Source organism: Papilio polytes, unplaced genomic scaffold (assembly GCF_000836215.1).
Source record: "Papilio polytes unplaced genomic scaffold, Ppol_1.0 DF821400.1, whole genome shotgun sequence".
Lineage (NCBI taxonomy): Eukaryota > Metazoa > Arthropoda > Insecta > Lepidoptera > Papilionidae > Papilio > Papilio polytes.
This window is the reverse complement of record NW_013527804.1, coordinates 6101423-6126186: the sequence shown is the minus strand read 5'-3', so window position 1 is coordinate 6126186 and position 24764 is coordinate 6101423. Positions and strand designations below refer to the sequence as shown.

Here is a 24764-nt window from a genome sequence, read left to right as displayed (position 1 = left end):
TCGAAAATATTTGTCCACAAGGACTTAGCATCGTCGACTCACGTCTTTCTTAGAGACGATTCTGTGCGTGCAGCCTTACAGCCTCCTTATATGATGTAGTGTACTTATTTACGTATTTATTTATTTATATATATTACACTACACAAACAACAAACTGAAATCTAGACACACTCTACCAAAACGACAATAAAAAGGTAAAAACGACTTATACTTTAAAAATGGAATACAGCCAGCAAACTCTACTGTACATACTATCACGTCTATGGTCAGATTAATAGCTAATTTTATTAACAAGGCGATTTGTCAACTAGTAACATTTTATCCAAATAACCTAAAAACGCAAAAAAACATTTCGTTAAAAAACATTATTCACACAATTACATGTCGGAACACTTTTGGGTAGTTTTAAAAATGTATAAGCAATAAAAAGCACTACACATCTATACTGTAACATGCATAAAATTGTATAAAAGTACATGCATAGTTTATTTTTTAGCCTAATTGCATGCATTTTTTATCTATGGTGCACAACTATATTTAGATATGGCAGCACAACCTTAAAAATTTTTGCCTTTTAATTAAAAAGGCATTAAACTGCCGATAAATATGTAATTCCTACATTTATTAATCAACAATATGTTATATGTTAGTTATACAGATACAACTGACTTATTTAAAACTGAAAAATGTAAATTCAATTGTTCTGTTGAAAATTTACTAAATTTAGGACTTTTTATCTTATTAAGTAGTTTTTAGCGCCAAACTAATACAGTTTGTAAAGTTTACAGCAGTGTTGCCAGCAATATCCATAAACAACAATATTACAAACGACCAACTACAATCGAATTAACAATTACATCATACAAAAATAAATGGCTTATTATCTAAAATTATGTATTTGTTAGCGAGTATACGATTGTGGAAGATGTTTTAGTTTAGTCAACAGAGCAAGCTTAGTGACATTAAGAAAAACATGCTTATAAAAATAAATACATTATAACCTTAAAACGAAAAGCTATGACAGATCTGAAAAAGAAAACAATAGACAACCATGCATAGTTTACAATTATTAAAAATGCACCGCAGTACTTATACCATAGACAATTGAGCCAAACAAGCACGCACACAAGGCTACACACATACACGTAATTGACACGATAGCACTTTACATTTACGTGAGACGGACAGTTAATTGCACACAATATAGAAAACATCTTGCAAAAGCAAAGCGTACATCGGACGAGACATTCTATGCAAAAAAACATTTTTGTTTTTAGACTTGTTCCAAAGAAAAAAATGAACATATCATTAAAAAAAAAAGAGTCTTATTAGTAGGATCAAAAGGACAGAGTAGATACAAAGATAGAAAGCGGAAAGGTAGTGAAGGTAGTGACATAGGAAGGCAATGAGCAGTAGGTCAGGTATGAACTTGTACGATTGCGTTTCATCCACATCCATACAAAAGATCGTTATCTCAATCAACGGCGAATCCAAGGGGAGGGGGGGGGCAAGACCTCCATGACCCCCCCAGAGCTGGTTGGTCAAAAGCTTGACGAAATATAATTACAAAATTTGACAAGCTCTTGATTTGACCACGACTATGTGACCACCCCACACCGGCGCTAAAGCTGGATCCGACCTTGATCTCAATGTCAAATGAAATGAGAGAGAGAGAGAGTGTGTGTGTGTGTGTGTGAGAGAGAGAGAGGGACACAATTTTTTTTGTTTGGTGTTTCTTTTAAAATGAATCGCACAAGTTCAAAGAAAAAAGGAAATAGGAATGAAGTAAGATTTTTCATATATCAACATACTTTTACTTAAGGCTTTCGTGATATGCAAACACGTTGTATACAAAAATAAAGTAATGTACACATCGATAACAACACTATATTAAACAATTCTGTCATTTCAAATTCATATTTACACTATATATTCTGGTATCGTCAAACAGATTTGCGGTGCTTCAGTTTTACTTAACAAAGACAATACATCCTGCTTTATAAAAATAAAATTACATCAGTAAAACGTTATTTTACAATAGTAGTTTTCGTTGCTTCAAATCGATAATGTTTATTTTTTAAAAAATAATCTAAATACAGCACCGCAAATGATGCCGACTGTACCAATTGCCAACTTGCGTCATTGCCTTAAGTGTTGAGAACATTATTAACAACATTAGTATAAATATTCACTACCATATTGTCCTCTGAACTATTTCAATAAAAGCAGTGTTCAACAAATAGCTCGTTTCGTCTCTAAACGCTTCAACAAGCATCCATTGTACTAATATCACTATTTTCTATACTATTAACGCATTCGCGCCAGTCTCTCAATGATCTTAGCTTATCGAATTATCAGAACCACACATTAAACAACAACTAAAATAAATAAGTGCATAAAATCACAGCATAAATCACAATGCCAACGGAAAAATCATTCATACGCGAGTATCTTAAATAATTTGAGATCTTTTTATATAAAAATATATCTAATATTGCAAAAAATACATAATTAATGTACACATTAATATCTAACAACATTAACAATGTATCGTATTTTAATGGACGCATTGAGGTTGCCATATGAAAAAAAAGCTGTTCAGTCAGGGCTCTTCGCAGTGTTGTACTTTCAGAAAAATTGTCTTGTTGCTTCTTAAGAGACAAACTCTCTCTTATATGACCAATTAGGTAGCGATGATTTTCGCAAACGACGGGATAATTTTAAAAAGCAATTAGTTGTGTACCACTGATTTCTTTAGTACTATCACATTTAAAAGCTGCGTCTTTTTGGTTTTTTCGTCGCGTTTTAGTGTGTACAAATCGTGTAGACGATTATAGCTTTTAAGATTCAACACCGCCAGATTCCCTGATTGTACTTACCAAGTAATTACATAAAAATGTCTAATACATTTTAAACTACCAGGAATGAGTAACCAACCTCAATACTTTACAAAATGAAATGCTTAATTTTCTAAAAGTATTTCTCTCATTGTTTTTAAGTAGTAATTCTTGTTTACCAAATTATTTCCTCAAAATGTTATAAAGATGTAGTTTAAATTCAGTATTGCCACCGAAATAAACAATTAAAGCTCAAATAAGCTGTTTTAAAATAAGATAAACTCTAAAAAATATTACTCGTAGTCTTTTTAACTTTAAAAGAAATTGACATATTTTATTACAGATTAAAAAAATATAATGGATTCATTCTGAGAAGCATAATTTGGTTAAAAATTGAACACGACGTCGTGTTTTCTTATATTAAAACCTTAAAGAATATTCTATCGCCCCAATGCTTATGTAAAAATAACTCTTACGTACCTTTTTTGATATGTCCTGCTTTACCCTTGGGCCACAAGTTTGTAAACTATCGAACCTTTGTTTTTTGCCTTTGAGCAATTTAAAAAAACAGAAGTGGCAAAAAATGTTCACTGCAAGCTAATTTTGTGTACACGACAAAATCACAGTACAATTTTTAAATATTATTTTTTGACAGGCGCTTGGAAACGATATATTCAACTGTTCATTCAAATTCAAATTCATCAATCTTGATGTTTTCTAATACGAAGTTTTAAATAAATTTGTCTCAAGTAAAGCCAACCCCATGTTTTACGATCATGACAAAAACCCTGAATCGGAAAGATAGAATATTCTAAGGTTATGTATAGACGAAAATCAGACACGCCTAGGTTTTCCCGGACCGGGGCATTCGGTGGACTTGATGATGGACGCGGCATAGCTTTCCCTTGGTCGAACAGGGTCGGTGTCCATGAAGCCGGGATTCAGTATAATATTAGGCACTAATTCTATAATGTCCTGTTCTTCTTCGTACTCTATGTTAATACGTACCGTCACCGTGTACGTGTGTTAGTGTGCCCGCAGTCCAAGCGTGCGTTCCAAGCGAGTGCGATAGAAGGAAAAGAAGAAAAAAAATTCGAATGAATAAAAATGAGCAAATATAGGTTATCTTCGGGAAGAGCATGCTGAGAGATAAAATGTCTAAATACTCGATTTTAATGTTTGTGTCATATGAATTATCATTATGTGGTTATTTTTCTATATAAAAAAATTGTTAATGTCCCCATGCGTTCTTAAACCACTGGAAAAATTGTGATGAATATTTGGTTGGATATTGTTAAGAAGATTATTATAGAAAATCTAATAAATGTGAATATAATACATGTTGTTTACTATTTAGTAGTAATTCTCAACTAAAATTTACTAAAAATTATTTAATTTTAGCTTTTTGACGCAACGGTAGATTTTTATATAAAAAAATGTGGTTAAAAGACATTGTTATTTAGGAAAATATTAATAAACTGTTAAATGAATTATATATTGATGAAATATATAAAAAAACTGGTGTTTATTTCAAATAATTAAAATAACGTGTTTAGTCCTCATGCTTTTTAAGCCAATAGTAAAAAAAATAAAAAAAATGTAATGTAAAATAATAAACCGCCTCTTTTGTACAACGATTTGATTTAATTTGCTTGGTAAGTATTTAAAAGATTCTTTTGAAATACAATTACTATTTTTAAGTGGTCCAAGAATCATAAGAATGTTCGCATTATTTTTTTACATGTACGTATGTTTGTATTAAAAAAAAATAAAACTATTAAAAAAGATAAGCAACATTGGCAAGAATATATCGTATACTACAAAGCGCTAAAGCTTATCCAAGTAGTTAAAATAACTCCTAGGCCTCGGAAATTCTAACCCTACATATGCATTTACTATATGTAAAGACTTGACCAAGCATAAAGCAATAAAACTAATTATTACTTCATTTTATTATCATAATTACAATAAAAATTATTAATTTACTTCGATCTAAATATTTGCTTTTCACATTTTTTTTTATTTTATTAGCACAATCTTAAACATAAAAACTTAAAGAATCTAGCTATGTGAGAAGTCATAAATATCATCAATACTTGGCCACAAATTCATCGAAAATAAAAAAAAATAAACACGATTTTTCAAAAACTAACCTGTCATTAAATATTGTCTTTTTTGTTGGGAATTAATTAAAAACAACATTTTCATAAAGATTACTTTTAAATCTATTTGCGATTTTCTATAGTTTATTGCTACTAGAAATATATAATTGATATTTTTTTTTAAAAAGCTTTGTCTTTCATATTGCCATCTCGATTCTACTCGTTTAATTGACAATTAGTAATTCCAATTGGTCCACATTAAAATCATATAAAAAAAATATTAGCATTTTTTTCAACAAAAAAAAACTTTTGTTCGATAAAGCTAAACGACTACGTTTCAAATTTCTAACCTCAAAGATATATTGAAATTAATATATTAAAACTAAATAATATCTATGGTTAAAAACTATAAAAAAAACCTTATTCCTATAAAAGAACTTTCACTATATTTAATAACATGTAATAAAGTTTGGAAACTTCTAGATATATTTTATTAACCGACTTTTTGTATTTTTGGTATGTGCTTTTAAATTTAAGAATATCACAAAAAATGTAGACCTACAACAGCTTAGCACCGTTTACACAACAGTTAAAGCATTTTGTACTTATTTTTCGAAAAATTTTGTTTTTTTTTTATAAAAATCTAAATTTTTTTATTTTTTTTATTTATGAAAATTATAATTACTTGGCACTATTTTATTGGTACTTTTCTTGTTTTTTTTTTCGATTTGGCATAATGAGTTAATATATCAGGAAAAATAATATACGTAGTAAATATTAGAGTGAAGTTAATTTTAATGAAATATTCAATAAGATCGTTTAACTTTGGTTTATTATATAAGATTTAGTATATATGTATTTGGTATTTTTAAAATATTGCTTTTAAAGAATAAGTTTGGGCACTTTCTTGGACCCTATTATTTAATAGACTTAGATGTAACTGTATAGTAAATATTACTTAGGAAAGGTGTTTTAAAACTGATAAGCAGTTGTAATCAAAATATTAAAAATGTGCGTTTTTAGGTAAGGCACATTATAAGGAAAAAAAATGCACTAGAAGAAAAAGTACAGTTAGAGACATTTGCGGTGGTCTTACAAAAAATCCCATGTTACTATCAGCGAGGCGAATTCCGCCAGTACTTACAAATTACCATTTAGATAGCAGTAATTTGCGCAGACAACGAAATAATAATAAAATCAGGCGTGTGGCATTTTTTTTTGTAGACACATGTAAAAGTTGCGCTGTATTGGTCGTCTCAATGCGTACAAAACGTTCAATTAACTATATGTATTTTAATACTAATATTCTGCGATAGAATTAGATTTTGTTTATTACTATTCTTCGATTACATTTTTAAGATTCTATTACTACTATTATTTTTCGATATTTGTTCGAAATAGTTTTATGGATTGTTCGTGTATTAATGTACCCAGTCTTGTGCGTTAAAAAAAGTTAAATTGTCTTATTAATATCTAATAAATCTTTAAATGGAAGCTAAATATTCGTTTTAAGCTATATTTTTATCACAAAAATTTCCTTCACCTTTTTTTTTATATCTAAGCAAACTACAAAAATTGTATAGTTTAGGCATAGTGGTCAGTTTTCTATAAAACTCTAGCATTAACTACTTTCGTAACATAGGCAATTCCATAAACAATTATTATAGATTAAAAAATTATTATTCAAAATACGCGTAAAGATTTTTTTAAAGAACTTATGTAATATTTTGCTATATTATTTAATAAGGCGCTCTTCTAGCGATAATTTGTCTACTTCGTAAGATTTAAAATGTACTTTAATGCTTAAATCTACTGTAAAAGTTTTATATCCTTAACCTATATTGCATTTTTCCACTAATGTCTTTTCTCTAGTAACACTAATCGAAATCTAAAAGTTTAAAAGCCAGTTTGAAGGAATATTAATGTTTTATATAAATTTTATATAAAAGCCAAGTTCATAAAGCTACAGCTATATTAGACATATTCCTAATGGTTTTGGTAATTGGGAACAAAAGTTCTTGTTTTACAAGACTTTAATGCTAAGCGAGATATAGAGAGCTTTTTTTATTATGTAAATTCGGGCAAGATTTAAAATTCCTATTACTAAAACTCTAAAGATTATTTCTAAGCGCCACTGTTATAATTAAAGTTAGACGGGATTTTCAAAGAATATCATACCATAAGAGTTTACAATTTTTTCATACTGTTAATACGAAAATCTCTGAGAGAGAAATTCACGTTTTTCTTTTGACTCCCAGTATTAGAGTACCAATTCTAATGCTAAATTGTTTCTGCTGACATTATCTTCAATTTAAATTTAACAAACGCCAGTACACCAAAATAATCTTGATACTTGCTAAACAATTCTTAGTTGCGATCAGACGACAGTTTCCATAAGACTGCGTGTGGTAGACAAAACGTGTCAATACAGTGGTATAATTACTACACTGCACAGGTAAGCTAGTCTAGTTTTGGATACTAGGTAGTGGGTATTCTAGGGGGTGTGCTCACCGGGGCGACGCCACTCGCGGCAGAGCACGGCGCAGGTGCCGGCGGCGAGCACCGCCAGCGTGCCCATCACCACGCACACGGCCGCCAGCCACGTGCGCGTGTCGAAACTCTCAGCACCTTCTAGGAAGTGCTTGTATAACTCTGGAATGTAGTATCGTTGGATTTGAATAAAGATTCTATGAATTTTAACGGTTATTTACTTTAGTTAATAAACTATAACAGTGTGAAACACCTGAATATATGCAATTGGAGAATCTGGCGTTGTTACATCTCAAAAGCAGTCTTTAGAACTTTTTACATGCAATGTGATGATAACGGGGAATAATAACCAATAGGACCTAATTGGTTATTTATATAAAGAGGCGGAGTTTGTCTCCTTGCTAAGAACAATGCAATTTTTCTAAAAATTGAACACTGCGAATTTCCGCGACTGTACAATTTAAAAATTTTATACTTTTTGCGACTGTAAAGTTATGAGAAGCTTCTTACTAAGAGTTTAAAGCACTAGTTCGGTTGTTACAATATAAATAATACATTTAACAGACCAGCTTCTTGGTCGCTATAGAGCGTGGTGGCGAGAACTTCGACCGGCGGACCAGGGCCGAGTGCGTTTGTCGCCCACACCCGGAACCAGTACGACGCGTTGGGCTCCAAGTGATACACGTCTACTTGCCGCTATAACACACACAACCGAATCCCATCATGAAATTCGAATACAAAATAAAGCGAACAAAAAACAGACTTAAAAAATTTTTCTCCTCCATTATTTTCATAGAATTACAGGCCTTAGTTGCTAAGTGTACGAGATTCCAATAATTTGGACAACAGCTAAACTGTACTCTACGTCGAGCAGTGCTTCTACAAGCACGGCCATAAATTCGGGAAAAGAGTACGTTAGATAAAGGGATGAAATAAAGCCGCAAGGGCTCTTTATTATATACCAGCTTTCGCCAGCAAATCTCTTCGCGTGGAATTAAAGAAACCAAAGTAAGTCGGCTACGTGTTCTTCCAGACTATCCTCTACACCTCTGCCAAATATCATCGTGATTCGTTCAGCGGTTTATGCTACAAACTCTTACATCCATTCATCCATTACTTTCGCATTTATACTAATAAGATGTAGGACTATTACTTACCGAGTTAGGACTAATATGATTTGGACTGATTGGTCTCCAGGGCTCTAGCGTGTTATTGACTGGCGCTGCAGAGCGGTACTGTGCGGTGAAGTCAATGATAGGGTGTCCACCGTCGCCTGCCACATTCCACAGGATCAGCGCGAGGATGGTGGACGCGTGCACTGTTACATTCACCAATGGAGGGGGCTCCGCTGCAAGAAGTTACATTTAATAACATTAGGAGTACTTGAAACGGACGCCCATTAATGTATAGGAAGACTAGGGTCTAATTTCATGGAAATCTGTTCTCTACGCTTTTGAATTACTTGTGTTATAGTTTTTATAACAGGATAAGGAATATTTCTTCGTAAAATACGTTTAATAACTAACTTCTCCTTGAGAACTAGGTAATTTAATAAAAAGCATTTAGTTGCAAAGTATGTCAATAGAGAACCCCGCCTAATATAAACAGTTGGGTCAACACGCTGGATACTCAGGGTGACTAGGTTTACCAATTCTTTGGAACGTGATGAAATGGTCTTAATAGCATAGCAGTGTTAATTTAATTACAAAGCAACATCAAGGGCCTGTCCCACCTAATTCTAAATTGTCTGATAACAATCCAACGTGTAAAATATCAGATTTTGTTTCCTTCTCTGACAGTGACGTCAATTTTAAGCTATCTGAGCCTCTATCAGCCAGTGGTGGGACAGGCCCTAAGTCATTAGTCTAGATCTTTCTTTGAATTAAACTTTTGACTATTTCATAATTTATTAAATAGATGTTTAATTTTTGTCCTTTTCCATCGTAACACATGGTTAACCTACATGAATTAACTTGTTTATGCTGAACGAATTTCTATTGATCCACGCTTATTGGCAATTTAAATCGAGGACATCGCCCCAGTGGGACGATATGATGAAAATGTGATTGCATATGAGGGTCACTCGACTGACCAAAAGATCTCAAAACACCAGGATCCGACACAAATTAATTAACGATCAGGTATCTCTTTATCAAAGGGTACACCGGTAGAGGTAGACCTAGAAAGAGATGGATGGATTGCGTGAAAGGTGACATGATCAAAAAGGGAGTGATGACTGAGATGACGTATGATAGAGTTATTTATGGGACAAAAACCTGTTGTGCTGACCCACGGGAGTAGGATAAAGAAGTGATAATGATGTATCTTTTAATCATTTGTTATTTAGCATTTGACACTTTGACAAATTTATCCCAACTTGTTGTACTTTATGTTACTCCTATTTTCAGTGAACCTCTATTCTGAGCTTTGCTCTATCGATCTGCCGGGTCTGAGTTGAAGTTCCCAGTATTTATTGAATTCAGACGAAAATTCGTGCTATATTTAAAACTCTTTATTACTACAGTATTTTATAAACTATCGTACGAAATACACAAAAAGTATTTTTGCATTAAAATTTTAGTATTCACTAGCTTTCGCCCGCGGGCAAAAAAAAATCAAAACGGAGAGCCTTTGTGTTCTTCCAAAATATCCTTTACGTCTATACCAAATTTCATCGAAATCCGTTCAGTCATTTAGGCTACAAACTCTAAAAGACATCCATACATCCATCTAAACTTTCGCATTTATAATATTAGTATGGAACATGATAGATGACGTAGATACATGATCAAACAGTGTTAGGTAACGCACTACAATGTCACCTTAACAGACTGTCATTATTGAAACAGGCGTAGTCATGGCGACCAGCGCACTAAGACCCCACTGCAGTGATTTAACAATATAAATGTTGTAGATTGTATACCCAGCTAGTGTCTAGTACAACTGGGTGATGGATAATGGGCGTCATTACCCGGCCTTTACGCCATGTGACCCGTCTTCTGCGACGGATGCTGCTACGGCCTTGATGACAATGTCTAGTTCATACATTTATGATAGCAAATACTAGCTTTTGCCAGTGACTCTGATTTTTTTAAATTTACAATTTTATAGTGGGGTTTTATTGCTAAAATATAAACATATTATTTTCCGAATTTTAAGTTATTAGTTCAAGTTTGGGTTATTTTTTATGGATACGAATCGTTTTAAGCTTAGGAAGCCTTTAAAGAGTCAATATTTTTAAGCGAATGTCGTGTTTGGATTACCATAAACCTGCAAAGTCGTAAATTCTTAAACGAGTCGATTTTAAAACGTGCCGCGTACCAAACAACGATGGTAACTGCGCTCGTTAACTACCATTAAGATAATGCTGAACACAATTAAGTTGTAAACCACTTAATTATGTAATCTAGTAATTTTATTGCAGATTTTTTAGTACTGATTATTGCTGTTTATCAATTAACTTAAATACAGTCTTGTGATTCGTAAAATATCCATAGTATGAATCGTTTAATTTATCAATACACTAGCTATTCCCGTGCGGCTTCTCCCGCATGAAATTATAAAAACTTTATTTTATTGTTTACATTTGTCAAATTCTTAATTGCAAATGTCAAAATACCAATTACCTTACTATGGTAATCTTGCTTCCTTGATGTTGGCAACAACTTACGGTCTCTTTCCCACATTGGGGTTTTTATCCAAAATATTTACTCCCCTAATTTCAATGGCTTGAAATTATATAGCCTAAAGCGTAATGTAAGTGTAGGGCTTTTTATTAAAAAGACAATTATTCAAAAATATGCTGTAATTGCTGACATTTTAGGCAACAAAGAAGTGTGTGTTTACGCTTCATTATATTAGTATAGAAGTATAGATTACTAACTTCTGACTGTGAGATTGACTCTGTCGACATACGCCGTTTCGTTCTCTACGCCGCATTCGTATAGGCCCTCGTCATCTACATCCACCTGCCTCAGGAGCAAACCGCCGTCCATCTGAAACAGACAGCCATCACTAATAACATAGTTGTACAGTCACCTACAAATATACATATGCGCTAGCTTTCGCCCGCGACACCCTCCGCGTGGAATTAGAAATATCAAAAGTAATTAGCCTACGGGTTCTTACAGACTATCCTCTATATCTATACCAAATTTTATCGAAATCCGTTTATCCGTTTAGGCTACAAACTCCAACAAACATCCATCCATCCGTCTAAACTTTCGCATTTATAATATTAGTATAATTTAAATCACCAGACTTGTACTTGTATACAAAGGTTTCAAAATTACGTGTGCATTGGTCATTAGGATGTTTACAAGTGTAACTTTTTAAGAGTATACACATTGTTGCAGCTAACTGTGCCCTTATGCCGGGAAAACAATTAGAATGACACTTTGTTTTTAAATTTAATCAAGTTGTCAAAGTACAGGGATCACAATGGAAAGTGTTGTAAGTCAAGAAATTACACTTTTGTCAAGCAAATTACATATTAACAAAAAGCACACAAATACAACATAATGTACATTATTTCAAAAGATTTGGTTAGTTCAGGCATAAAAAAACTAAATTTTACGGTTTATGATTATCTAAGAAACACGAGTAAAACATCTTAAAAAAAAACATTTTCCGACTTTTATATTAATTTTGAACAAGTGAATAAAATACGCTATTTGATTTGGTTCGATGCACATTTTATTATGCACACAAAAGATTGAAATGATAAGCCGGATATTTCCGTTTTAAATGAAGAATACATAAACGGGCGCACACCTTTGACTCTAACGCATAACTTTTGTGCGATTGTCGATTGTTTCGCAGTCAATTCAACTGTTTAATTGCACAACTCAAAATCGAGTAGTGTGTACCTCCATATAAGCTCACAGGAATCAAAGCTTATAGTTTAGAAAGAGGTGCGCGATCTCTAAGGTGCGATTTACTGCCAAAGTGACATGCAAGACTGTATGCCATCTAAAAGCAGAAAATTAAAGACGAAGATTTTTTTGTTTTTTCTGAATTCTTTAATAACTAAAATCTTCTTTTTTAAGGAAAGCTATATTTTAAATTAGGCATTAAAAGAGGTCCGTTAACATATTTTACTAAAGGACACAATATCCGTAGGTCTGAGTATTGCTGCAATTTTTGTAACAGCGCAGCGACCGAGCGAAATATTTTATTACGAACTATCGATCTTTGGCGTACTGCGAGTTCCTGATGCAGGTGTTGTTCCTGAGTTTCCACTGCTGAAACTCCTATACAAAATTATCCCTGTTTTTTTAATTTTCATTTAAAAATATCTGTCATTAAATAATCTTTTCTTATTCCTACATTTAGTAAGTACTACCTTTATCCAGTAACGTCGTCCGCGTGAAATTAAAAAGGGAGTAGCCTATGTGTTCTTCCAGACTATCCTTTACGACTGTGCCAAATTTCATCGATATCCGTTCAGCAGTTTAGGCTACAAATTCAAACAAACATCCATCTAAACTTTCGCATTTATAATATTAGTAAGATTGCTGTATAAGTGGAGAACACTGTCTATGCACAGATAGATTGTGTATTTTTTGTCTAGTTCATGTCAATCTATAGTGTATACTGTATAAAGTTAAGTTGGAACCACGTATCCGGCCTCGCGGTCCGGGCCTTGAGATACGATCGATATTAGTAAAGTCTCGTATTAGAAAAGTAAGCCACTGCTTGGCGCATCCGCTTACAGTTTGGTTTCATGTATTCAATTTCCAACTAAGGGGTTTCTTATATGCTAAATTTTTGCGTTATAACACACACAAGCACTATATGATGGTGCATACGTTTCAGATGTTTTTTAACCAAAGCTAAATATGATATAATAAAAATTGTAATCATACTAATCATACGAATATTATAAATGCGAATATTTAGTTGGAACGATGATTGGATTTGTAGAGTTGTTTGTTAGAATTTGTGGCTTAAACAGGTGAACGGATTCTGACGAAATTTGATATACATGTAGAGAATAGTTTGGAAGAACAAAAAGCTATTTCTAGTGTTTTTTTAATTCCCCGGAAAAAAGCTAGTACCATAATAATATCAGTGTATTTTGGATGTAATATGTCATAGGAATGCTGCCATTTGCGTAGACTAAAACGGATCTTTTGAAAAATTCCATTCAATCCGCAGGCTATGTGTGTAGTATTCTTCTTTTGAATTAAATACAAACAGTATCTCATAGTATATTCCAGTAAGCGCATTGTACTTCTGGTAAGAAAGTTTGTGGCGCATAAAACTTTATTGTGCTTTCACATAGCGTCCACAAAGTTGTATCGGCGCCGCGGTAATAATTCCATACTCACGGGAATAAAGTTTATTTAACTTGCATTTGTTTTACTATATTTTACCGCCTCTACGTTTATGCGTAAAAATTTAATAAGAACCTAATATAGATGAAGTTTCTATTGTAAATCAATTAAGGGTAGAATTAAAAAATATTGAAATACGTAATATACTCGATAAAAGTAAATAAGCAGATAGCGATTTTACAAATCTATTATATTTATTGGAGAAAACAAAATAACGACGATTTACTAGAAGAGATCAAATGGTATAGATAAGTCACAAGCCAAGGGCTAGGGAAATATCAAATAGAGTAGACGTTTCCCTTAAATAAGTTGTGTATATCGTTTTAAAATCGAAACAATTTATCTCAGCACATATATATTTGTACTAGCGCACTGCAGGCCTACATATCATCGTTATAGGCGACAATGAAAGTCTGAATCGCCTCGCCCGTAAACTATTTACAGCCGACGAGCGCCGTTAAATTAACCTTTACGCTACATCCATTCTGCAAACATAATCGAATAACGTAAAACGGGTTTTGCTAATGGTATTGCAAACGTGCTGAATTTCGTTAAAGGTAATTCAAAACTCAGAGCTGATGAGTTACATTTGAATCGAAATTTAAAGCATAATATTGTTTTAGATTTCAAATGTGTAAACAGTGGTAGAGCCCGCTTTAACATCATCGCACGAATGGGCCGGCTCACCCGGTGCAATACCAGGACCACACAGCAAACAAGCATGAAGTCGGAGCAATTCCACGTACAGTCTCATTAGTGTGATGCCGTCCAGTTTTAAAGCCTGCATACTTCCTTTATTCAAATGAAGGGCTGATAAACCTGTCATCTAAACACCAGTAGAGCTTAGCAATGTCCACGAATTAAAGGGTCATTGAAACTTGGCACGCGGCGACAGCGCTTGAAAAGTCAACGCGCAGGGAATGATGGACTTGTGTGGATGGGCCTATTGCAAGCGCCATTCATAGTTCATAAAAAAACAAGAACTTCTATATCGATAGAAACCTTAAATATATACTAAAAACCCTAATGCTTAGGATTAACGAAACCCTGGAATTATCTTTCATATATTCGAGGTTTCTAATGGCTTTGAGTTTCCTTAGTTTGTATCAAGATAATCAGTTAGATGAAAAAAAAATGCAAAGGTATTTCAGCAGTGAAAACGCACCGTGATTTGTACAGTTGAGTCACAATTCACAATACATTTGTCTGCGCGTTGCTCAAGGGGAGCGTTCCTTCCCCACAGTGCTCCCCGTGAATCATTGTCCGCACTGAGTACAGGACGATTGAATACCATTGCCTATTTACATAAAGTAATTGCTTTTTAAATCGATTTACTTCTACCTATATCTACAAATCATGTAAAATACGAAAGATTTTTATTAACTTTGTAGTCATTTGATAATGGATACTTTAAATATGATTACAACTACATTTAATAGACTATCTTAAAAAATTGTATTTTTTGAGTTACAACTATTTACGTAGGAGCCACCGTCTGTTGTATTTCAGTGATGTATGGAAGGCATTAGAATGAGCGATGGCCTATAGTCAGGTAGCATAACATTGGCGACGTGGTGTCTCAGTCCAGTGATTAATACCACTGCAGGCCAGCTCGCGTGCCGCATGCGACGCACTATACTGACGCGACTTAAATGAACGCTAGTGTACTTCTAAATGGATTTTATCGTCCCCAACCCGAGTTTATAACAGCTATTAAGTTTTATAAGTGATAGTGTTAGGGTTTGAGCGTTACATTCGGGAGCGAAATTTTTTTAGAACAAAAATATAATTTTGGCTTTGAATTTCGTCTTTTAACATTTTAAAATTAATATGGAGATTTCAACACTAATGATAATGCACGGATTGATTCCGAATAGATTTCAAAACATTGTGGTTTAATTTACTCAAAAACGTAATACACCTATTGTTAATACCGGGAACGCAATGGGGTGAGTGAAAATCAATCAAAACCAGGATAGGGCGGCGCCCCCGGTGTGATGACGCATCACATTAGTAACCAGACGTCTACGGCTGCTCCCCTACCCAGCCCCCCATATTACTCATTCTGCTTTACAATACAGGCACTGCACCTAAGGCAAGTGGAATTGCTGCGTCGATCAAAGTGTTAAGTGATTGTAATCTAAAATACATCTGATAATTCTAATCTAATAAAAATGCAGTGTCAGTTTGTAATATCAAACGAAAAATTACAGATTTCGGGAAGATGTATTTGCGTTGCTGAAAACAAAAATAGCATTTAAAATTTTTGTCAATATGTCCGCAAGCCACGTTTGTTCCTGATAATCTCCGAAACGGCTGGACCGATTGCGGCCGGACTTTCACTAAAGGGTGCTGACATAGACAGGCATATTATAGGCTACTTTTTTATCTTAATATTGCGTGGACAACGCGGGCAACAGCTAGTTATAAAGAAAATAAACAGTAACACAAAGTAAAACAAACATTTTATTTAATAAAACCTGTTGGCTATTCATTCAAAACAATTTATTATATTTACATGTGATTTTGAAGACTTATTAAAAGACAGCGTTAGTAGATTATGTGAAAAATGTCTGCAGTGTAGTGTTTACTATGCTTTCTCTATATATGTTTTGAATTTCTTTGAGTAAACCAGTGTAAAGGGAATTTACAGTCTTTTATTTTATTAGATGGATGTGATATTTAGATGTGTCGTTCTAGCATCACTTCAATGTCAACTATTCTTTCGATAGTTCACGAGCTGCACATTAGAGGACTCTCAGTCTACGCTCTACACTCAAGAGACTTCAAACAGCTCACTCTTGCAGTTCCAAAGCTCTGTTTTGTAAAGAATTTGGAAAATATTACCGACATTTTTATTTATTATTGCTTGCTATTAGTTATGTCATGCCAATACTATCGGGCTATATGTTTGATTTGTTTCTGTATCCCTAATTATGGTAATCTTACTTCTAACTAATATTATAAATGCAAAAATTTAGAGAGATAGATGTTTGTTAAAGTTTGTAGTCTGAACTGCTGAACGGATCTCAATAACATTTGGCATAGATGTAGAGGATAATCTGAAAAACACGTATTGTACTCAATTTTTTTTTAATTCCACGCAGACTGAGTCGCTAGCGAAAGTATTGTTTTTTTTTACCACACCATTGTTATTGAATATGCATTTAAAAACCCAACATGAAATATCTCAAATTACTAATGAAATGTACAAAAATAATCAACAATTATTTGGAATATTTATAACATAAGTTTCTCTGTTCTATTAAATTAAACGAACAATATTTCACAAAGACAAATAGATTGTTTATCTTTACTCTACTAATTTGCTGTTAAAAAGACAATACTTAGGGAATACAAAGACGCGATTCCCACGCCTTGTCTTTCATTCAAACTGACTCTCTGTTTATTCATCGCAATGAGACCAATTAGTTCTACAGAATTTTTCACTGCCAATACATGTTGGCATTTTATTGTCAAATTATTTGTATCAAAACATTACTTCCTGCACGTTCACTTAATGGAGACAATAACGGTCGAATTATAACCAACAATTAAATATAAAGCTAAGCTGAGTGTTTAACACGTTTACTGCGACAAGTAAGGCAGGCCGATATCGGCCTGTTACGCAGTGAATTATAAAATTCGTTTCAATATTCGGAGGTTGTTTATTTTAGATGTTAGTTGCCTTTTACTTGTTTACGTATACGTTAAGCCTTGTTAATTTCAATTATGAATGAAATATTTTCAAGGGCGTCACAAGTTGTAGTCCATAAGCCAGTGGTTCACCTCTAAATATACCGTCGAAACAATCTGTCAACTATTGGAAGGGAACTACGATTGATGACGCATGAAACAAACGTCACAAATGCAAGGACATTGCGTAACGGCAGTTTTACGGAAATACTCAACAATACGGACATATAAATCAACTAGCCGTCGCCCGCGACTCCGTCTGCGTGGTATTAAAAAATCAGTAAGTAGTCAATCGTCTACATCTATTCCAAATTTCATCGAGGTCCGTTCAACAGTTTAGCTTACAAACTCTAACAAATATTCATCCATCCATCTAAATGACTGACATCTAAGCTGACCTTAGTTTCATAATAATACTAGCTTTAAAAATTAAAAAAAAAAACAAATGCCAGTAGTCTATGTGTTCTTCCAGACTATCCTCTACACCTATGCCAAATTTCACCGAAATCTGTTGCCGTTTAGGCTACAAACTCTAACAAACATCCATCCATACATCCATCTAAACTTTCGCATTTATAATATTAGTAAGATTGCTAATTCGTACAAAAACATGTTATCAGTAGTGGAAGCTGGTGGAAATTCTAAACAATAATCTACCAGGGCACCAGAAACCATAGCAAATGCAATTTTAAGCCGCAACTTCGCACGTACAATACATACAAACGGAAAACTAGCGCTCACTAATACCCTGCAATTTAACTGCAGTATTGTTAGTGTAATTGCTCGTACAACGTACAGTACTGTTTTATAAATTTAAATCCTATTACGTTCTAATAAGATTTAAAATGGCAAAACTAATGATTAAGTTTCATGACAACACGAGATATGCGACTCGGGTTTGTCTAATTTCCATAAATTACAGCCCAATACTGAAACGACATTTAAGTATGTAAGTCTTAAGTGATTAGGCCACAATACATTAAAATGACGTCTAAGTAAGCGGTGCTTACGAAATAAATTATTTAAATTCGTTCCAATATTCAGTCGTCATACATAACATAATCATATATGTAAATATATATCATATCTTACTAATCTTACTAATATTATAAATGCGAAAGTTTAGATGGATGGATGGATGTTTGTTAGCGTTTGTAGCCTAAACGGCTGAACGGATCTCCATGAAATTTGGCACAGGTTTAGAGCATAGTCTGGAAGAACACATAGGCTACTTTTATCCCGAGAATAGTTACGGTTCCCGTAGGATTCATTAACTTAGTTTTTTATGTTTACTCGATCATTCTGCAACGGTTCAACATATCGTATTGAAATTTGGCACAGATATAAAACAAAGTTTGGAGTAAACATGGGATAAGGTTCATCCCCGAGAAATGTCTTATTCCCGAGGGATACGTAGCTTTTTGTTAATTATATAGTTCGTATGTTTTCTAATACCACGCGGACGAAGTCGAAGGCAACAGCTAGTTTAAAAATATACCACTGTTAAAATTAGGTAATCACATTACCCGACCTGTAAATCATATTGCGTTATAATAGCTAACATAGGGAACGATTGTTAAACGAGCACCGTAATAACTATAGCGAATAATCGTCTTTGTTGAGCACCAAACAAAAGAACACGTTTTGGACCGAGCCAATCGCTCTTCATTCATTTATTACCGGCAGAAATATTACGGGAAAAGAAAAGATGCGCATAACAGTGACATAGTAAAATCTATACTTATTATAATAAAGCGTAAAAACACACTTCTTTGTTGCCTAAAATGTCAGCAATTACAGCATATTTTTGAATAATTCTTTTTTTAATAAAAAGCCCCACACTTACGTCACGCTTTAAGCTATATGTTTTCACGCCATTAAACTTAAGGGGGTAAATATGTTGGATAAAAACCCTAAAGTGGGAAAGAGCATAAGTTGCTGCCAACATCAAGGAAGCAAGGTTCCCATGCTTTGTCATCATGTCATGTCATTTTGACATTTGCAATTGATAATTTGTCACATGTAATATAAACAATAAAATAACCTTTTTATAATTTCATGCGGATGAAGTCGTACGGGAACAGCTAGTTGCCTAATACAGTACAAATTTTGACAGTGGTAGTGCCCGCTTTAACATCTTAGCACGAATGGGCCGGCACGCCCGGTGTAATACCACGACCACACAGAAGACAGGCGAGAAATGGAAGCAATTCCGTGTTTCGTCTGATGAGTGTGGTGCCGGAGGCCTAATTTAAGTCCCTTTCTCTTTACCACCCTTTTCTTTTAAGGAGAGGTTGGGAAGAGGAAGTGGATTTGACGGTGGAGGAGATGCATAGGAAGGGGAAATATTCTCTTTATGTGCGTCTCCTCCTCCGTCGTATAAGGTTAGGCAACGCATCTGCAATTGCGGATGTCTATGGGCAGCGGTCGCTTCGCCATTTTGGCGGTTTCAGGTGGCCGCTTGCTCGTTTGCCACCTAGTGTTATAAAAAAAAAAATTCTTTTTTATAAATCGATGCTTTAGTTGAAAACGAACTAAATAGATCTCCATTTGGTCTTAACATAGACTTTGAGAATAGTAAAACTGATACCAAATATGTCCGACTAGCTTTCGCCCGCGATTCCATTCACATGGAGTTGAAAAGAAAAAAAAGCGAGTAGCCTATGTGTTCTTCTAGACTATCCTCTACATCTATACTAAATTTAATTGAAATCCATTTAGCAGTTTATTCTACAAACTCTAAAAAACATCAATCCATCTAAACTTTCTAGTTTATACTTTAAGTTTTTTTTTTTATAAAATAAGGTGGCAAACGAGCAAGCGGACACTTAAATCCGCCAAAATGGCGAAGCGACCACTGCCCATAGACATCCGCAATTGCAGATGCGTTGCCTACCCTTATCCGACGGAGGAGGAGACGCACATCAAGAGGATTATAATTTATTATCCTATGTGGTCTGGACTATCCTCTACATTTATACCAATTGACATCGAGATCCGTTTAGCAGTAGTCTACAAACTCTAACAAGTATTTGTGAATCCATGTAAACTCTCGCATTAGTATAAGTAAGTCAATCAGAAATCGAACACAAGTTGCAGAGAACGGGTGTATACTGAATAGGCTACGAGATTGTAAGTTAATTGATTTGTAACATAATAACTGTAGTGTAATGAGGCCGAAAGACCTGAAGCTATGTGATCGCTTTGTACAGCCGGTCGGGCATCGCATGTGATCTAATTCGTGCGACTGTTCGTTTAATACCAATTAGGGTTGTACGCTTTGCAATCTATTTGTACATATAATAAAATTGAAGTTTCTGTTACAAACAACAATCAAAAGAAATATCCAGATTTCGGCAAGATGTATTTGGGTTACTGATAACGCAATTCGCATTAAATTTTTTTGTCTGTTTGTCGCGTTTGTTCCGGGTAATCTCCGAAACTGCTGGGCTGATTTCGAATGATACCTGACATAGACGGGCATATTATAGGCTACTTTTTTATCTTAATATTGCGTGGACGAAGTCGTGGGCAATAGCTAGTTACAAATAAATTCATTAGAAATAGTAGTTGTTATTATCCAATTTATGTTGAACAACAGAAGACAGGACGTAGACGAAATATGCGCGTCTACAGGTAATGATCTGACTTGGCCTGGGGGCAGCTATGTTTTTTTTTATCTATTTTACGATTTGAACTTTCTAGGGAAGCTGCCTTTTCTGACTCTCCCTGGCGATGCCCATGAGATAAACGATGTTACAAATTGCATACGTCTTACGTATTATAAATAATATTTTAAATGCCAAAATATTTCACAGTGTACAAACAAAACATTACAGAAACAAATTTCTAAATTACTATTAAAACAAATACGCATCTAACCCACGCATCCCTATTAACAATTAGTGAATAATGAAGCTTAAACCCATCAAAATAAGGTACAAATTAAACGTTCTTTGTGTACATGGGCCCATTTTAATGTAAGATGATAATTGGTATCAGCGGTTACTGGAGCAGTAAATAGGACACAATCAGACATTACCTTACATCGTCTTGCGCGGAATACATTGATCTTGTAATATAAAAATATATAATGTATCCAGAGGGTTTGTGCCATGACCTGGACATTCTAACATTGGCGGATTTTTTATACGCACGGCTGCTTTAATTTAATAATAGTTTAAACCAGAATATCGGAGCAATTAAAAATATTAGATGTCAGTAAAAGTAATCCCAAATCCGGTTTCGGTATCGATCTCTATTTATTGTATTACTAACTATATTTATAACTAGCTGTTCCCCTGCGACTTCATCCGCATGAAATTATAATAGCTTTATTTTATTGTATACGTCTGTCAAATGTCACAATCAAATGCACTAATGACAATTGCTTCCTTAATGTTGGCAGCAACTTATGGTCTCTTTGCCACATTAGGATTTTGATTAAAATATTTACCCCCGATGTTTAATCGCATGAAAATATATAGCCTAAAGCGTGACGTAAGTGTAGGGCTTTTTATTAAAAAAAGAACTATTAAAAATATGCTGTAATTGCCGACATCTTAGGCAACAAAGAAGTGTGTGTTTACGCTTTATTATAATAGTATAGATTATGTCTATTGTAGTCTACAAATATTAAAATTCTCTGTCATAAGATTGTTTAGCTAATTGTTTTGTTTCCCGCATAAGAGATGTCAGCTTGCACCGACAGATGTCGTGTGCATTCGTAATTGTAATCGACGCAAACAAGAAAATCCTTTCAGCAAGTGAATATAATAAAGATTGACGTGCTTACGTGCGTATACTGATTAAAGGAAACTTTTAATCAAGTTTAATAAACAATTCTTTGCGTAATACTGATCGCAAACTGGTCTATCCGCAAACATAGACACTCAAAATACTTAAATATAGACATCTCTCTCACTCACTCTCTCACTCAAAACTCAAGCGTACCATTTTATCAAAACCAGCTACGCATCTGTAGTTCCTCTGGTTTTGCGGATTCCTATGGGCGTCGGTAACCACCTTGGTGTTCTCGGCACACGTTTACTCACATTTCTTATTAAAAAAAAACAGAAGGCTACTCCTTCCTTTGTATCATCAACTATAGCCATCTCTCTCTCTCTCTCTCTCTCTCTTCTATTCCTATATCCTCAAAGTGGGGCAGAGGGCGTCCACAGTACGCCGCCAGCTCGCTCTGTCTTGGGCTCTGCGTTGTATCTCGGACCATGACAGCCCGATTGCCTTCAAGTCGGCCGCCACTGAACGCCGCCAGGTTTGTTTAGGGCGCCACGCTTTCGTGTTCCTTGGGGGATCCACTCCAACTATAGCCATGGAAGTAACAATTTGCTATTCCACACGTGCATTAGAATCTGATAAGTGCAATCCTTATTTCATGTTTCATTAAACATCCTATACAGTAATCGGAAGAATATTCCCAATATATGATCACTTGCTGACTTATACTGACTTGTATACTCAATAAGATTGTTGATATAAATACGTTCCCACTTAATAGAGCACTCGGAATGAGACAGCGCTTGTTACTCTTTTAATTTAATTATGAAATAGACATATTTTATGGCTTCATCGAAATATTTTGGGTCAAGTTGAATGAAGTGCGTAATGTTGGGTTAAATAAAACTGCTTGTACAAAATATTGACATCTCCTTTTTTTTCATTGGAAAGAGAGAAATGACAATATAAATGTATGTAGGCAGTGAACATTTACGGTTACACCCAATGTGTATAAAACCAATAATATAAAAATTCATTGCCTGTTTAGGCTTCAATTGTTTATTATCAAAAGTGGGCAAATAAATTAATTCCATATTCTTACGTGAAATTACAAGTGTTATTATATTTTAGTTAGGTTATAATTTCAATAATAATAACCACAATTCCAAGAAAACTTTATAAAAAACTAGTTTGCTCCTATAATTACTATTACCACTATCACACATTAAAAAAAACATCGACCTCTAGTAACTAATTTACATAAATAATTGTAATTTAAGTTAACATTGAACAAAGACAATAAAAGACACCAAAATTCGCCTTAACCCTAAAAGAGCAGAATAAATAAGACGCAGAGAGGTTTGCGAGGAACGAGGAAATCGCAAAAAGGAGAGGAATGTCGTCACCAAGGCCGACGTCTTTCAGTGTGATAAAAAATGTGTTTTTTTAACGTAACTACACATATACTGTTTATAAAACGTTCCAATCAGACAGAAATCGTGAAAAAAATACTCTGAAAGTTGGATAACAAGGGGTGTAGACAACGCATCTGCAAATGCAGACTTTTGGTGGTTTCCTTATTATGGCGAATTGAAGTGGCAAATGAAAAGCAGCATTAAAATACTATAATATTAAAAATAAATAGACAATGATAGAGTACATATGAGAAAAGCATAATAGGTCAAATAAAATCTAGAATTTTTTCATCGACATTCTCTGTTACTCTATGTAGTCGTTTTGTCGTTTCAGGTTCCATTCTTATTTAACTAATGTCTAGTCTTTCCAGACAGTGTAAATGTATCCTGGGCAATTATCACGAGGGCAATAACCTTAAGGTTTGCAGACGTAACTAAACCCGGCAATTGCCACGAGCCGGGATAAACGTAATTGGTTGCGGCTCCGACGCGGGATTATTGTATCCGCGGAATTATACACTTTTAGCACAATTGAAATAATGTGGGTTAATTACGCATAAAGGACAATAGTAATTCAAACTTTACAAGCTTAAATATAACCGTTATTTAATTAACACACTAGTTCCCGTGCGTCTTAATCCGCATGGGATTATAAAAACTTTATTTTATTGTTTACAATTGTCAAATTCTCAATTCCTAATGTCATTTTTTTTTTCTTAATTTACCGTAACATGACAATCTTGCTTTCTTGATGTTGGCAGCAACTTATGGTCTTTTTCCTACATTAGGGTTTTTATCCAAAATATTTACCCCCTAACTTTAATGGCGTTAAAATATGTAGTCTAAAGCGGAACGCAAGTGTAGGGCTTTTTATTTAAAAAATATTCAAAAATATGCAGTAATTACTGACATCTTAGGCAACAAAGAAATGTGTGTTTACGCTTTATTATAATCGTATAGATATATTTAGAAGTATACATAGATATAAATTTACTGGTTAGCTTTTTTTTGAATTTCTTATTTTTTTTGTTCTGTGATTCCGAAATTAATTATTAATCACAATTGAGTATTAAATTCTTACCACTCCCTATTAATTAAGTATCCACATTGAATAACACAAACAAAACTCTTTTGTGCCAACAAAAGAAA

At 34.0% G+C, this 24764-nt stretch overlaps 1 protein-coding gene across 1 annotated transcript in view; it reads right to left on the bottom strand.

Moving 5' to 3' along the window:
• Positions 1 to 149: 149 nt before the first annotated feature.
• Positions 150 to 24764, bottom strand: part of LOC106108889 — a 34891-nt gene continuing 10276 nt past the window's right edge. The window contains exons 3-7 of the mRNA XM_013290206.1: positions 11313 to 11424; positions 8587 to 8777; positions 7996 to 8125; positions 7451 to 7591; positions 150 to 3829 (exon numbers count right to left, since the gene is read on the bottom strand). Coding sequence (XP_013145660.1) covers positions 3672 to 3829; positions 7451 to 7591; positions 7996 to 8125; positions 8587 to 8777; positions 11313 to 11424 — 732 coding nt within the window. The 3' untranslated portion in view covers positions 150 to 3671. The remainder of the gene's footprint in view (positions 3830 to 7450; positions 7592 to 7995; positions 8126 to 8586; positions 8778 to 11312; positions 11425 to 24764) is intronic.